General features: G+C 40.3%; 1 protein-coding gene across 1 annotated transcript; it reads right to left on the reverse strand.

Annotated features, from left to right (window-relative positions):
- Positions 1-2,673: 2,673 nt before the first annotated feature.
- Positions 2,674-3,360, reverse strand: LOC122739180 (chloride intracellular channel protein 1-like). Its single transcript, XM_043981016.1, is given in 2 exon segments — positions 2,674-3,179; positions 3,182-3,360. Coding segments are annotated over 2 exon segments (597 nt in total). The 5' UTR covers positions 3,273-3,360.
- Between the last annotated feature and the right edge of the window lie 9,924 nt (positions 3,361-13,284).

The raw sequence follows: 13,284 nt of genomic DNA on the forward strand, positions 1-13,284 counted from the left end.
GAGGCCAGATTTTAACTCAGGTGCTCCTGAATCCAGGGCCGGTGCTTAATCCACTACACCATCTAGCTGCCCCTCCCAATTCTTTCAACCAGTCATTATTTTTTTTAATTAATAAAGTATTTTATTTTTTCCCGTTACATGTAAAGATAGTTCTCAACTTTTGTTTATACAGGCTTTCCAATTTCAGATTTTTCTCCCTCCCTCCCTCCCTCCCTCTCCACCTCCCCTAAACAGCAGGTAATCTGATATAGGTTATATATATATATATATATATATATATATATATATATATATATACACACACATAACAACATTAATCCTATTTCTGCATTAGTCATGTTATAAGAGAAAAATCAGAGCAATGATGAAAAACCTCAAAATAGAAAAAACAATAGCACCAAAAACAAAAGAAATAGTATGGTTCATTCAGCATCTATACTCCACAATTCTTTTTTTTTTCTTGGATTTGGAGATCCTCTTCTATCATGAGTTCCCTGGAACTCTTCTGTTCCATTGCATTGGTGAGAAGAATATAGTCCATCACAGTAGATCAACACTCAATGTTGATGATACTGTGTACAATGTTCTTCTGGTTTTGCTCATCTCACTCATCATCAGCCCATGCAAGACCCTCCAGGTTTCTCTGAACTCCTTCTGCTCATCGTTTCTTACAGCACAATAGTATTCCATTGTATTCATATACCACAACTTGTCCAGCCATTCCCCAATTGATGGGCATCCCCTCAACTTCTAATTCCTTGCCACCACATAAAGAGCAGCTATAAATATTTTTGTACATGTGGGTCCCTTTCCCCTTTCCATGATTTCTTTGGGAAAAAGACCCAAAAGTGGTATTGCTGGGTCAAAGGGTATGGACAACTTTATCGCCCTTTGGGCATAATTCCAAATTGCTTTCCAGAATTCCACCAGTCATTATAAAGACTTTTTCTGGCATAAAGTACTGAAATAAATCAAAGCCATGAGTTGAGGAGTAAAGCATCTTTCACCGAGATAACAGGGTAGTAAACCTGCCACCCTGAGGGATATCCAGTAGATTTCCCAACTCCAAGACCCATGCAAAAGCTTCTTGTACTTTTAGGAGGAGAGGGGGAGAAGGCTATATGAGGTAGCAAGTCTTGGTTATGAAACCCCAATGGTACTTGGCACTCTGGGCAAGGAAAACCACTTCATTCTGGCTGTTTTGCCCTTCAAGCCATGAATCCCAATGGAAGGGAGCCAGGACATTAGAAACTGAGATCCAGCTTGAGGCATTCTCCCCCACAAGGCAAAATCCCTGGGTGGGGGACCTAGGATGTGGTTTAGTTCAACTTAATCTAAAGTAGAGAGTAGGAATGTAAAGACATTACTGAAATTCCGAAATGACAAGGATCATTTAAGGGAGTGGCAGTACATACTACATTTGGTACTAATATTTCTGTCATTATATTAATAATTTTCTTTCATCAGTCCCCTTTTAATCCTAGCTCCCTTGTCTAGATGTGCTCCAGTTTGGTTGCATTCTGGTTTGGATCTCCCTGCTCACTTTAAAAGGCGTAATTTCTAATACCAAAGGCCACAGGAAGTAAAACACAAATAAAGGCTACATCACTTGCGATGAAGAACAAAGTATTTCACTTACCAGGGATTTATGACTAGAGTGAGGCTCCTCAGTGATGTCTATCTTGGGGTTGCCGCCTCCAACCACACCCTACTTCTTATGGTCCCAAGATCACTCAGCTAATAAGTGGCAAACTTGAATCAGATCTCTCTCCTGACTCCAAATCTTTTGTTCTTTCCATAATACCACTCCTCCTAATAATAATAATAATGATAATAACTAGAATCTATATGGCTCTTTGAGGTTTGCAAAGGCCTTTATAAATATGATCTCATTTTTATCCTTACGACAACCTCAAAAGGCAGGTGCTATTATTGATGTCCATTTTCCAATTGAGGAAATTGAGAAACTGAGGCTGATAGCGATAAAGCAGCTTGTCTAGGGTCACACAGCTAGTAATCATATTTTGCAATAAAGAAGTAGAAACTGTGCCATATATATCACTGCCAGCTGAAAAAATTTAGAATCTACCAAATATCTAGAAAGGGAAGAGAATATGCATTTATATGGCACCTACTATGTTCCAGGCACTTTGCTAAGAGCTTTATACATATTACCTCGTTTAATCATTTGGCTGTGGAAAGTAGGTGCTGTTATTATCCCCCAATTAACAGATGAGGAAAGTAAGTCAGACAGGAATTGAATAACTATCCCAGGGTCACATAGCTAGTAAGTGTCCAAATCTGGATTTGAACTCAGGTCTTTCCTGACAATAGTCTCCATATCCAGTCCATTGTACTACCTATCAATTGGCTGGAATTATATACAGCAAAAGTCCTCTGTCTTCTGCAAATTAACAAACAATAAATCTCCATCCTATAAATAAAAACCTCAAAATATCATTAAGAATTCTACAAACAAACTGTACTGAAACTGATAAATATTATTAATTTGGGGGGGCAGGGCAATGAGGGTTAAGTGACTTTCCCAGGGTCACACAGCTAGAAAGGGTCAAGTGTCTGAGGTCGGATTTGAACTCAGGTCCTCCTGAATCCAGAGTCGGTGCTCTATCTACTGTGCCACCTAGCTGCCCCAATAGTTTTTTATAATATTTTTCAGGGGCTTTTGGTTACGAGCTCATAGGCCAGCTCTATCTCCTCGGCATCTGGACAAGTAGAGGCAAATTCCTCTCTGGCATAAGCATTGCACAGATATCTTGGCATCCCTTGAAACTCTTCTGGGATAGAAAATCCCCGATATTTCTTACACACAACCTGTACAATGTGGAGCTTGGGCAGTAGGTTGTAATCAGCTAGTGTAAGCTCATCACCATCCAGAAACTTTCTGTGGGAGACACTCTCATCAATCTCCTCTAGAAGTGGTGATGTCAGATAGTTGTTCAGAATCTTCAGGGCTTTCAACAGCCCCTTCTCCAAGTTGGCATTGAGTGCTGGGTTTGAATTCTTGATGTAGGCAGAAGATTTGGTGAAGACATCTAGGCCAGTTGTGTTGGATTCTGGGTTCTTTGCTGCCAACTTAGGGTACCTAGGGGGACTCAGCACTTCCTTCAGAAACTCTTCAATCTTGTTAGTGTCTGTGTTTACTTCATTGCCATACAGTAAAATGGAAGCTGACCTCCAGGACACAACTTCTGTACTGTCTCGGTTCTCCTCTTGGTGTCTACAGTGGTGACACCCTTAAGCCAGAGCACCATGAAAAAGTCTTTGAGAGAAGGGGCAGTTCCCAATCTTGGCACTATCGCTGCTGGCCTTGACAAACAACTTGACCTGTGTCTGCTCTTTAGCCGTGGCTGCGACTGGACAACCCATAAACATTTAAGACTTAGGATCCTTGAAAGCAGGGACTGTCTTTGCTTTTCTTTGTGTCCCCAATGCTTAGTTAGCATAGTGCCTGACACCCAGTAGGTGCTTAATAAATGCTTATAGACTGACTGACTAATATAGGTCACCATACCAAATAGTCATAATCTCCAAACTATATGGAATGAAAAACTTTCAAAATATAAAGACAGAGGGGGCAGCTAGGTGGTGCAGTGTATAAAGCAATGGCCCTGGATTCAGGAGGACCCAAGTTCAAATCCGGCCTCAGACACTTGACACTTACTAGCTGTGTGATTCTGGGCAAGTCACTTAACTCTCATTGCCCCACAAAAACAAAACAAAAACAAACAAAAAATATATAAAGACAGAATAGAAGTCAAAATCACGTGGGAACAAGATTAGCTGTGTATCCTTCCATCATCCTGTTAAGCTACTGGAATTATCCTGAATATATCTTTGGTGGGTCTATAAAAGATGAACTTATATCCCAGTACAATTTTAAAAAGTCATTTTACCCACTTGAATCATAGTCCATAGAACATCAAATGAATGAATGAATAAGGCATCTATTAAGTACTTACTAGGTGCAAAGCTTATTAAATATAAAAGAATAATAGGATGATATCCACTTGTCCTTGAATTATTACTATCTGAACACCAGCAAAAGAGATGAGAAAAACAAAGTGACGATAATAACAACTAGGATTTCTGCAGCACTTTCAGGTTTACGATGTGTTTTAAGTACAATATTTCATGCAAACCTCACAATAACCCTATGAGGAGGTACTTATGGGTATTTGTTTTTCTCATTTTTAAAATAAGGAAGCTGAGGCCAAGAGAGGTTAAGTGACTTGGCTATGTGGTGACATAGTCAGTGAATATCAAAGCTAAAATTCAAAGTTGGATATTCCTGACTCTAAGTTCAGTAATGACTTTGTAAGTTCTATTAGTTTCAAAGATAAAAGTCTTTTAAATAATATTTGTTACCCAAATGCCTGATTTGGGCATCAGAACATAATGGAAAGAGCATTTAGAGTCAGAAGACCTCAATTCAAATTCCATCTCTGAGTTGCTTTAAGTTTCCGAGCCTCAATTTTCTTATCCTCAAAGTAGGGATAATAATACTGTACTTGTAACATCTGCTTCAAGGGGTCGTTCAATTCAACTCATTGAGCATTTATCTTTCTAAACCTTAAAATACTATGTAAAATTGTAGTTATTCTTAATGTTTATTGTTATCATTATTAACAACCACAATAATACCAAAATGCCAGTAATGAAAAGACCATAATGATTCTCTGACACTACTAAATTATTCTTAAAACTCCAAATGAACATGTTTTAGATGATAACATTTTCAAGAAAGTAGCCATTTCTCATAGATGACAGATTTAGATGACAAGCTGATTTATTCATAGCTAATTTCCCAAGGGCTTATTCTACAGAAAGATAATTGAGGTCTGTTCATTTATATTTTAACACAGGCATTTACTTTTGATGAGTCTCTGGTGTTCTGTAGCTCCTTTGGTTCTTTGGGGCTACCTATGAGAAAGTGGCCTGATGTTGCTAACAGCCATGACCTACAAAGAATGTGTGACCAGAACAGTCATTCACTATTCTATGGAGGGCAGGCCAATAAGGTCAGAAAGCTAGGGGACAAGTTCTGGACTTTCCAATATGTTGTAATGGAAAGGACAGTGACTGGATAGGGACACAGGAGTCTTGGCTGTGGGTGTGTGTTTGTGTGAGACCACAGACAAATCACTTCTACTCTCTAAACCTCAGTTTTCACTGGAACCATAAGTAGGTTGGAGCAATTAGGTTTTTGTTTTGTTTTGGTGAGGCAATTGGGGTTAAGTGACTTGCCCAGGGTCACACAGCCAGTAAGTGTTAAGTGTCTGAGGCCAGATTTGAACTCAGGTCCTCTTGACTCCAGGGCTGGTGCTCTATTCACTGTGCCACCTAGCTGCCCCAAACAATTAGGTTTTGTGCCAGGGTGCCAAAATTTAGAAGGCACGGCCAACACCATCTCAGGGCCTGCTTCCTTGCTTAGCAGCTGCAACCCTGGTCTCCCTTCCTTCATTCTTTCAGCAGCAACCAGTTATTCAAAAGTGCTGAAATCTCCTGGAGTCCTAGGGTCATATTTCTTCTCAGTATCTGTACTCTGGGCAACTAGGTGGTGTGGTGGATAGAGTGCCAGGCCTGGAGTCAAGAAGACTCATCTTCCTGAGTTCATATCTGGCTTCAGACACTTACTAGCTATGTGACCCTGGGCAAGTGACTGTTTTCCTCAGTTTCCTCATCTGTAAAATTAGCTAGAGAAGGAAATGGCAAAACACTCCAATATCTTTGCCAAGAAAACCCCAAATGGGATCAGGGAGAGTCAGACATGGCTGAAATGACTGAACAACAACAAAATCTGTACCCCAGGTAAACTCCTCCTACTGTTTGATCCCTCTTGATCCAGGAATAAAAATTCCCAGTTAAAGCTCCGATTGCCATAGCTTGTAAACTGAGGGAGTGGGGCTCACTAACTACTGAACTCCTTCTTGGCTCTAAGATTCCATACATTTATAATTCCTCCAAGTGAATGTCACTCAGCTTTCTGGGTTTCATGGGTTGTTCCTCCAAGAATAGCTGCTTGGATAGTTATGTTACTGGAGTCCTTGTTATCTGACAGTAGTATAAGTATAGCTCACTTTAAATGATATATTTTCTGGAAAATATGTGTGCATATTAAGTTGATGTAAATTGAACCACAGATGATGCCCAATATTTACCTACCCCAGCACATGGTGATTTTCTAGAGCAAAAAGCTGTGTATTTGCAGTCAGAGTTCAAGCTGAGTTTTATTATCTTTGTGATTCTGGGCACATCATTGCTCTTCTCTGAGCCTCTGTTTCCTACCGGGCAAAATGAGGGATTTATTTTAGACAATCTACTTTCTATTGATCAGTATGATATGGGGGGAACTTGGTATAATGGAAGGAATACACGAAGGAGACTTGGGCCCTAGTCTTTCCTCCTATTTGAATTCTGTCATTACCTTGGCATGTGCCCTTGAACAAATCACTCAAATATTCTGGGTTTTATTCTCCTTGCTTAATGGGGGATAAAAATTCATCAAGAGCTCATCTAAGGGGCAGCTAGGTGGCACAGTGGATAGAGCACTGGCCCTGGATTCAGGAGGACCTGAGTTCAAATCCGGCCTCAGACACTTGACACTTACTAGCTGTGTGACCCTGGGCAAGTCACTTAACCCCAACTGCCTCACGGAAAAAAAAAAAAAGAGCTCCTCTATGTGGTTCTTTGTCACAGGCATGGCTCACCTATTTAAGCCCAACAGTCCTGATGATGTCTTTTATGTCACTTCACTTGAATAAATTTGTGATTGGTTGCTGCAGCTTCGTCATACCTTTCATGACTCTCTATTGCCCATATGGCAACAAGCCACAACCTCAATTCTTTGGAGACTGGTTTCTCACAGCTCACACTCATATAACATCACTTGAAGAATATTGTTAAAATATTGGAGGGCATATTCCAGAGGATTTATTATGGGCTCATTGGATGGTGAAGCATGCCCCAGAATCTTGGGATTTCTTCTCTGAACAGAATGAAGAAATAATCAGAGTTGGGGATCGAGGTCATTCCCAAACCCATGAATGGAAGGGTCTGGTCTTCTCATCCATTTTAGTGCTCTTGAGTTCTATATCCTAGTGATTCATTTGCAGATGCCCAGTTATAGAGGACAAATAACTTTTCCCCCATGGGATTTAGGGAAAAGTTTGGTTCAGAGAGGGAGGTAAAGGGTTCCCACCATTGATGTATATTTTTGTCTATATTGAAATGATGATCATAGGAACAAAGATATACGGTTGGGAGGGATCTTAGAGATCATTTGGTCAAACCTCCACTTTTTATAGATGAGAAAACGGAGGCACAGTGAGAGATGAAACGACTTGCCCAACATTGCAAAGGTGGTAAAAATGGGATGCAAAGCCCAGTCATCTGATGCCAAAGGCACACTTTCTACTATGCCACATTGCTTCTCGATGAAGGGCTAACATTTCTTTAGTACTTTAAGGGATCGGTGTCAAGTTTAAACAGAAATGGGGGCCAAAAAACTGTATATAAGGATCCCTACAGGCCATATCCTGACTTAGAAAATGAAATGGTAACATTGTCTATGTGTTGTAGTGGATAGAGTGCTAGGCCTAGAGTCTGGAAGATCTGGGTTCAAATCCGACCTCAAATACTTAATAACTGTGTGACCTTGACCAAGTCACTTAACCCCTGTTTGCCTCAGTTTCCTCATATCTGTACAATAAGGATAGCAATAGCACCTTGCCTCCCAGCATTGTTGTAAGGACCAAATGAGATAATAAAGTATTTAGCACAATTCCTGGCACATAGTAAGTGCTATATAAATTTATTTCTCTATTTTGTTCAATATTTCCCAATTGCATTTTAATCTGGTTGGGCTACACTTGGGATCGTGAGGGCCTTGTGTTTGACATCTCTAAGGTTTTAAAAGTATTTTGTCCCCAGCATGCCTATAAGGAAGAATCCAGAGCTCTGTGTCCTAGACCCTCTTGTCACCCTCTATACCATTTCACTTGTTGATCTCCTCAGCTCCTGTGGATTCAGTTGTCATTTCTATACTGATTAACCTCGGATACATTTATCCAGCCCTAACCTCCTGCCTGGCCTCCATTCTCATATCTCTAACTGCTGAATATCTAATGCTGGATGTTTTGGAGTCATCTTGAACATGATAGGTCCCAAGCTGACCTCATTACCTTTCTCTTCAAGTTCTTCCCTCTTCCTAATTCTCCTGTGACTGTGCAGGATGCCCCCATCCTCCCCATCACCCAGGCTCATGAACTCTGTTTCACCCTCAGTTCCACAGTCTCTCTCACCCCTATCTCCAGTCACTTGCCAATTTCTGCCATTTCTGACTTTGTAACATCTCTGTATATACCCCCTGCTCTTCTCTGACAGTGCCACCCTCCCTTATGGAGGCCCTCATAACCACACACCTGGACTATTGCAATAACTTTCCTGTTTGTTTCTTTGTTTCAAGTGTCTCCCCACTCCACTCCACCCTCCACTCAGTTGTCAAACTGATTTTGCAAAAGCACAGGTCTGACCATGTCACTTCCCCCTCAACTCCACCCACCCTCTCAATAAACTCTTCTGTTTAGTATTTTATTTATTTTTTTTTTTGCAGGGCAATGAGCGTTAAATGACTTGTCCAGGGTCACACAGCTAGTAAGTGTCAAGTGTCTGAGATCAGATTTGAACTTGAGTCCTCCTGAATCCAGGGCCAGTGCTCTGTCCACTGTATCACCTAGCTGCCCCTGTTTAGCATTTTCAAAGCCCTTAAGAATCTACTCTCCTACCCCACACCTTTCTAGTCACCTTAGACACCCATCTCCCACTATCATTGACTCTATAATTCAGTAACACTGGTCTCCTTGCTGTTCCTTACACAAGATAGTCCATCTTCCAACTACATGCCTTTTCACTATATGCTCTCATGCTTGAAATTCTCTCCTTCCACATCTCTGCCTCTTGACCTCCCTGATTTACTTCTAGTCCCAGCTAAAATCCCATATTCTACAAGAAGCCTTTCCTGATCCCCTTAATGTTAGTTACTTCCCTCTTTTGGTTTTCTCCAATTTATCCTATACATACATACATACATACATACATACATACATACATACATGTACATTTATACATACATATATACACATATATAGTTTATACTTCTTTGGCTTCACCCCCCTCCTTCTCCCTTTAAACCCTGTGAGCTCTTTGATGGCAGGGATTGTCTTTTACCTTTCTTTTTGTTTCCAGGACTTAGTATAGTGACTGCCACATAGTAGGTACTTAATAAATGCTCATTGACTTGTCTCAACTTGATTATCCTTGGGGAATGCATTGTTCTACCTAAGTAAATTTTGTAGATAGTAGAAGCTTACCACTTTAATTACCAAATATTTTTTACTCTTTTTAATACAAATTATTCAAAAATGATTTATATACTTCCCAGCTTTCTAAGTTGACTTATACACTTTCCTACTTTCTAAAACAGAGATTATTGAATAATATTTAACTATTTCTTCAAACACATGCAATTTGCTGTCATACTGCCTCCCCTCCACTCACCCTGGGGTCTATTTCTTCTTCAGGCTAAACCTACCAACTTAATTCAAGTGATCTTCATTTGTCTCAAGGCTGGCCTTTCACCACCTTGCTTGTCTTGCTCTGGAAAGTCTCCAACTTTTCAATTTCCTTCTTAAAGCTTGGCACTCAGAACTGAAGACAATGCTTCAGAGGAAGCCTGACAAGGCCCGAGTTCAGAGAGGCTATCACTTTCTGGAAGCTGGACCCCTCTTAATGCAGCCTGGGATTACATTCGGGTTTTTTTTTTTTTTTTGACTGCTGCATCACACTGTTGACACATGGAGCTTACAGTCCATTAAAACCTCCAGATTTTTTCAGAACAGCTGCTATCTATTGATGCCTCCCCCATCTCATATTTGTGGTGCTGATTTTTTGTACCCTAAGTGCAAGACCTAACATTTGTCACTTTTGAGTTTCATCTTATTAGTTTTGGCCCAGTGCTCTAGCCTGTCAAGGTCCTTTTGAATTCTGACTGTCGTCTACTACGTTAGCCTCCCATCCTGGCTTTGAATCATCTGCAAATTTGATGAGTACACCATCTGTGTCTGTTTCCAAATCATTGATAAAAATCTTAAACAGCATAGGGCCAAGCACAGATACCGAGGGTATTCCCCAGGAGTCCTTCTGCCACAAGCACATGGAACTATTAATAACTCTGAGTCTAGATATCCAACCATTTCTAAATCCATAATTATGTTATTGTCTAATCTTACTCTTTCTATCTTTTGAAGAATAGTATAAGATACTTATCAAAAGCATCATTAAAATCTAGGTTAAACCGTATCCACAGCATTCTTCTCATCTACTAGTTTAGTAATACTATAAAAAAGAAAATGTGGTAATTAGTCTAGCATGACTTATTATGTTTTTTAAAAATATTTTTAACAGTTATCAATCATTTTTTTTCTGCCTCCCACCTTCCCTATCCCCATTGAAAAAGGAAAAAAAAAGAAAACCCTTTAACAAATGAACGTAGTCAAGTAAAACAAATTCTTATATTGGTAATATCCAAAAATGTATACCTCATTTTGCATATAAATACATCACCTTTCTGTCATACAGTGGAGAGCATTTATACCACTGGTCCTTTGGAATCATGTGATTATTGCAATATCACAGTTCTTAAGTGTTTTAAAATACTTATTTTTTTTTTTACAATATTGACATTATAGTATACATTTTTCTCTTGGTTCTGCTCACTTCACTCAGCATCAGTTCATATAATTCTTCCCAGGTTTTTCTGTGTCTTGTTCTTCATTTCTTAGGGGAAATTGAGGGAAGAAAGAGAAGGGAATAGGCATTTATATAGTGCCTACTATTTGCCAGGCATTATATATTTTTTACAAATATTATATCATGTAGCAAAATGTTATAAATATCTCAGGTATAACAATAACATTCCATTATATTCGTATACTATAATTTGTTCACCCATTCTTCAATTGATGGGCACTACCTTAGTTTCTAATTCTTCAGCATGACCTATCCTTTTTTTTTTTTTGGTGAGGCAATTGGGGTTAAGTGACTTGCCCAGGGTCACACAGCTAGTAAGTGTGTAAAGTGTCTGAGACTGGATTTGAACTCAGATACTCTTGACTCCAGGGCCGGTGCTCTATCCACTGCACCACCTAGCTGCCCTATGACTTATTTTTCATGAAGCCATTCCATGGCCTTTTGGGTTTTTGTTTTTGTTTTTTTTGGTGAGGCAATTGGGGTTAAGTGACTTGCCCAGGGTCACACAGCTAGTAAGTGTGTAAAGTGTCTGAGACTGGATTTGAACTCAGGTACTCTTGACTCTAGGGCCAGTGCTCTATCCACTGCGCCACCTAGCTGCCCCATGGCCTTTTGTAATCACTGTTTCCCTTCCCTTTCTAGATGTTCACCAACCTCCTCACTAATGATCCTCCTTCGGGCCCATAAAAGTCTCTCAGTTGGCAAAACTCATTAATGTAGTTTAGCATAGATCCCAAATGCTACTTAATACATAGCATCAAAATGGAAACATCTACCAGACTATTCATGGACCTACCTATGCCTTCTCTAGAGCTCTGCCTCAAAATGTTGGTAGATTTCCCACCCAACAAACTTTCCTTTTCCATCTAGGACATGAGACACAAGCTGGTCAGTGCAGCCCCTCCGCAATTTCCATTAATTAATATCCTTTGTTCCTGATGTAATTAGAAAGTGTAGGGCTGAATCTGAAAGACTAAAAATGCCTAATATTGGGGGCAGCTAGGTGGCGCAGTGTATAGAGCACTGGCCTTGGATTCAGGAGGACCTGAGTTCAAAATCTGACCTCAGACACTTGACACTTACTAGCTGTGTGACCCTGGGCAAGTCACTTAACCCTCATTGCCCTGCAAAACAAACAAACAAAAAAGAATGCCTCACATTTCCTTCTGCTGTTCCCTGAAATGGGTGGGGAATAAAATAACAGTCATGGAACAGTCATCATGGAAAGCATGGGAAAAGCCATTTGGTTAACCTACATAAGGCATTGCAAATGAGGTGTGATTCCTGAAGTCAGCACCTGCAATGGCTGTAATTATTCCTTCAGGCTCTGCACCATCCCTATGAACCTGTCCAAAGTAACAGAGGAGGGGTCAAGATCTTCACTGTGCTCGTAGTGCTTTTTATCCCCATTGACCTTCAATGTGTATTGATGGTGGTTCAGAAAGGCCTGTGCACCTTCATCTTACTCTACCTTTGCATCTTCTCCTTTTCTTGAGAGAAAGGACTGATGAGGATGTTCCCCTGGGGTGTGTTGGCATACTCTGACCCCTTTATGCGCACCTCTGATGGATGCAAGATGGGGAATAAACTCAACTGAGACCAGTTAGGTTGGTGATGCTGGCCTGAATCTGAATACAAGTTCATCATTTCTCAGACATTCAGTCCTAGGGCATGCTGTATATGGATTCTGGAGTGTCCTAGACCACCACTCTGGGCTGACCCTCAAACACCATGATACAAGGGGAGATGGAACCAGGACCAAACCCCAGAGGTATCATAGCGACAATGTACAAATCTCTCAACCTCAATTGATTTCTCTATCATATATATTACTAATTCTTGTGTGTGTGTGTGTGTGTGTGTGTGTGTGTGTGTGTGTGTGTGTGTGTGTGTGTGTGTGTGTGTAGTTAAGTAACCCAGTGTATATAGTGCTGGACCTGGAGTTTGGAAGGCCTGAATTTAAATATTGCCTCATACTAGCTGTGTAACCTTGAACAAATCATTTAACCTGCTTGCCTCAGTTTCTTCAAATGTAAAGTAGGGATAATAATAGCACCTATCTCCCAAGGTTGTTGTGAGGATCAAATGCGATAATATTTGTGAAGCTCTTGGCACAGTGCCTGGCACACAGTAGTTGCTATAGAAATGCTGCTTATTATTGTAATAATAATTATTATTATGTATTGTGATGTTTAAAATCTAAATTGTGGTCGCCTTAAATCAGAAGCTTCAGCTCCAGTCTAGCCTAGAGTTCCAGCCTGGTTGGGTTCTTCCTGAAGTCCTCCTCCACAAGCCTGCTTTAATCAGGAACACACTAGCAAGCTGTTTGTGGACGATTTTTATAGAACTGGAACAGAGGCAGTCCTTACACACTACTTCAAGGTGATTGGTTGGCATCATCCAAATCTATTGGTTTTGAAGGTGTTCTCAAGTTGAGTTCACAGTCTAGTTTCTGAG

This window comes from Dromiciops gliroides, chromosome 2 (assembly GCF_019393635.1).
Source record: "Dromiciops gliroides isolate mDroGli1 chromosome 2, mDroGli1.pri, whole genome shotgun sequence".
Classification (NCBI taxonomy): domain Eukaryota; kingdom Metazoa; phylum Chordata; class Mammalia; order Microbiotheria; family Microbiotheriidae; genus Dromiciops; species Dromiciops gliroides.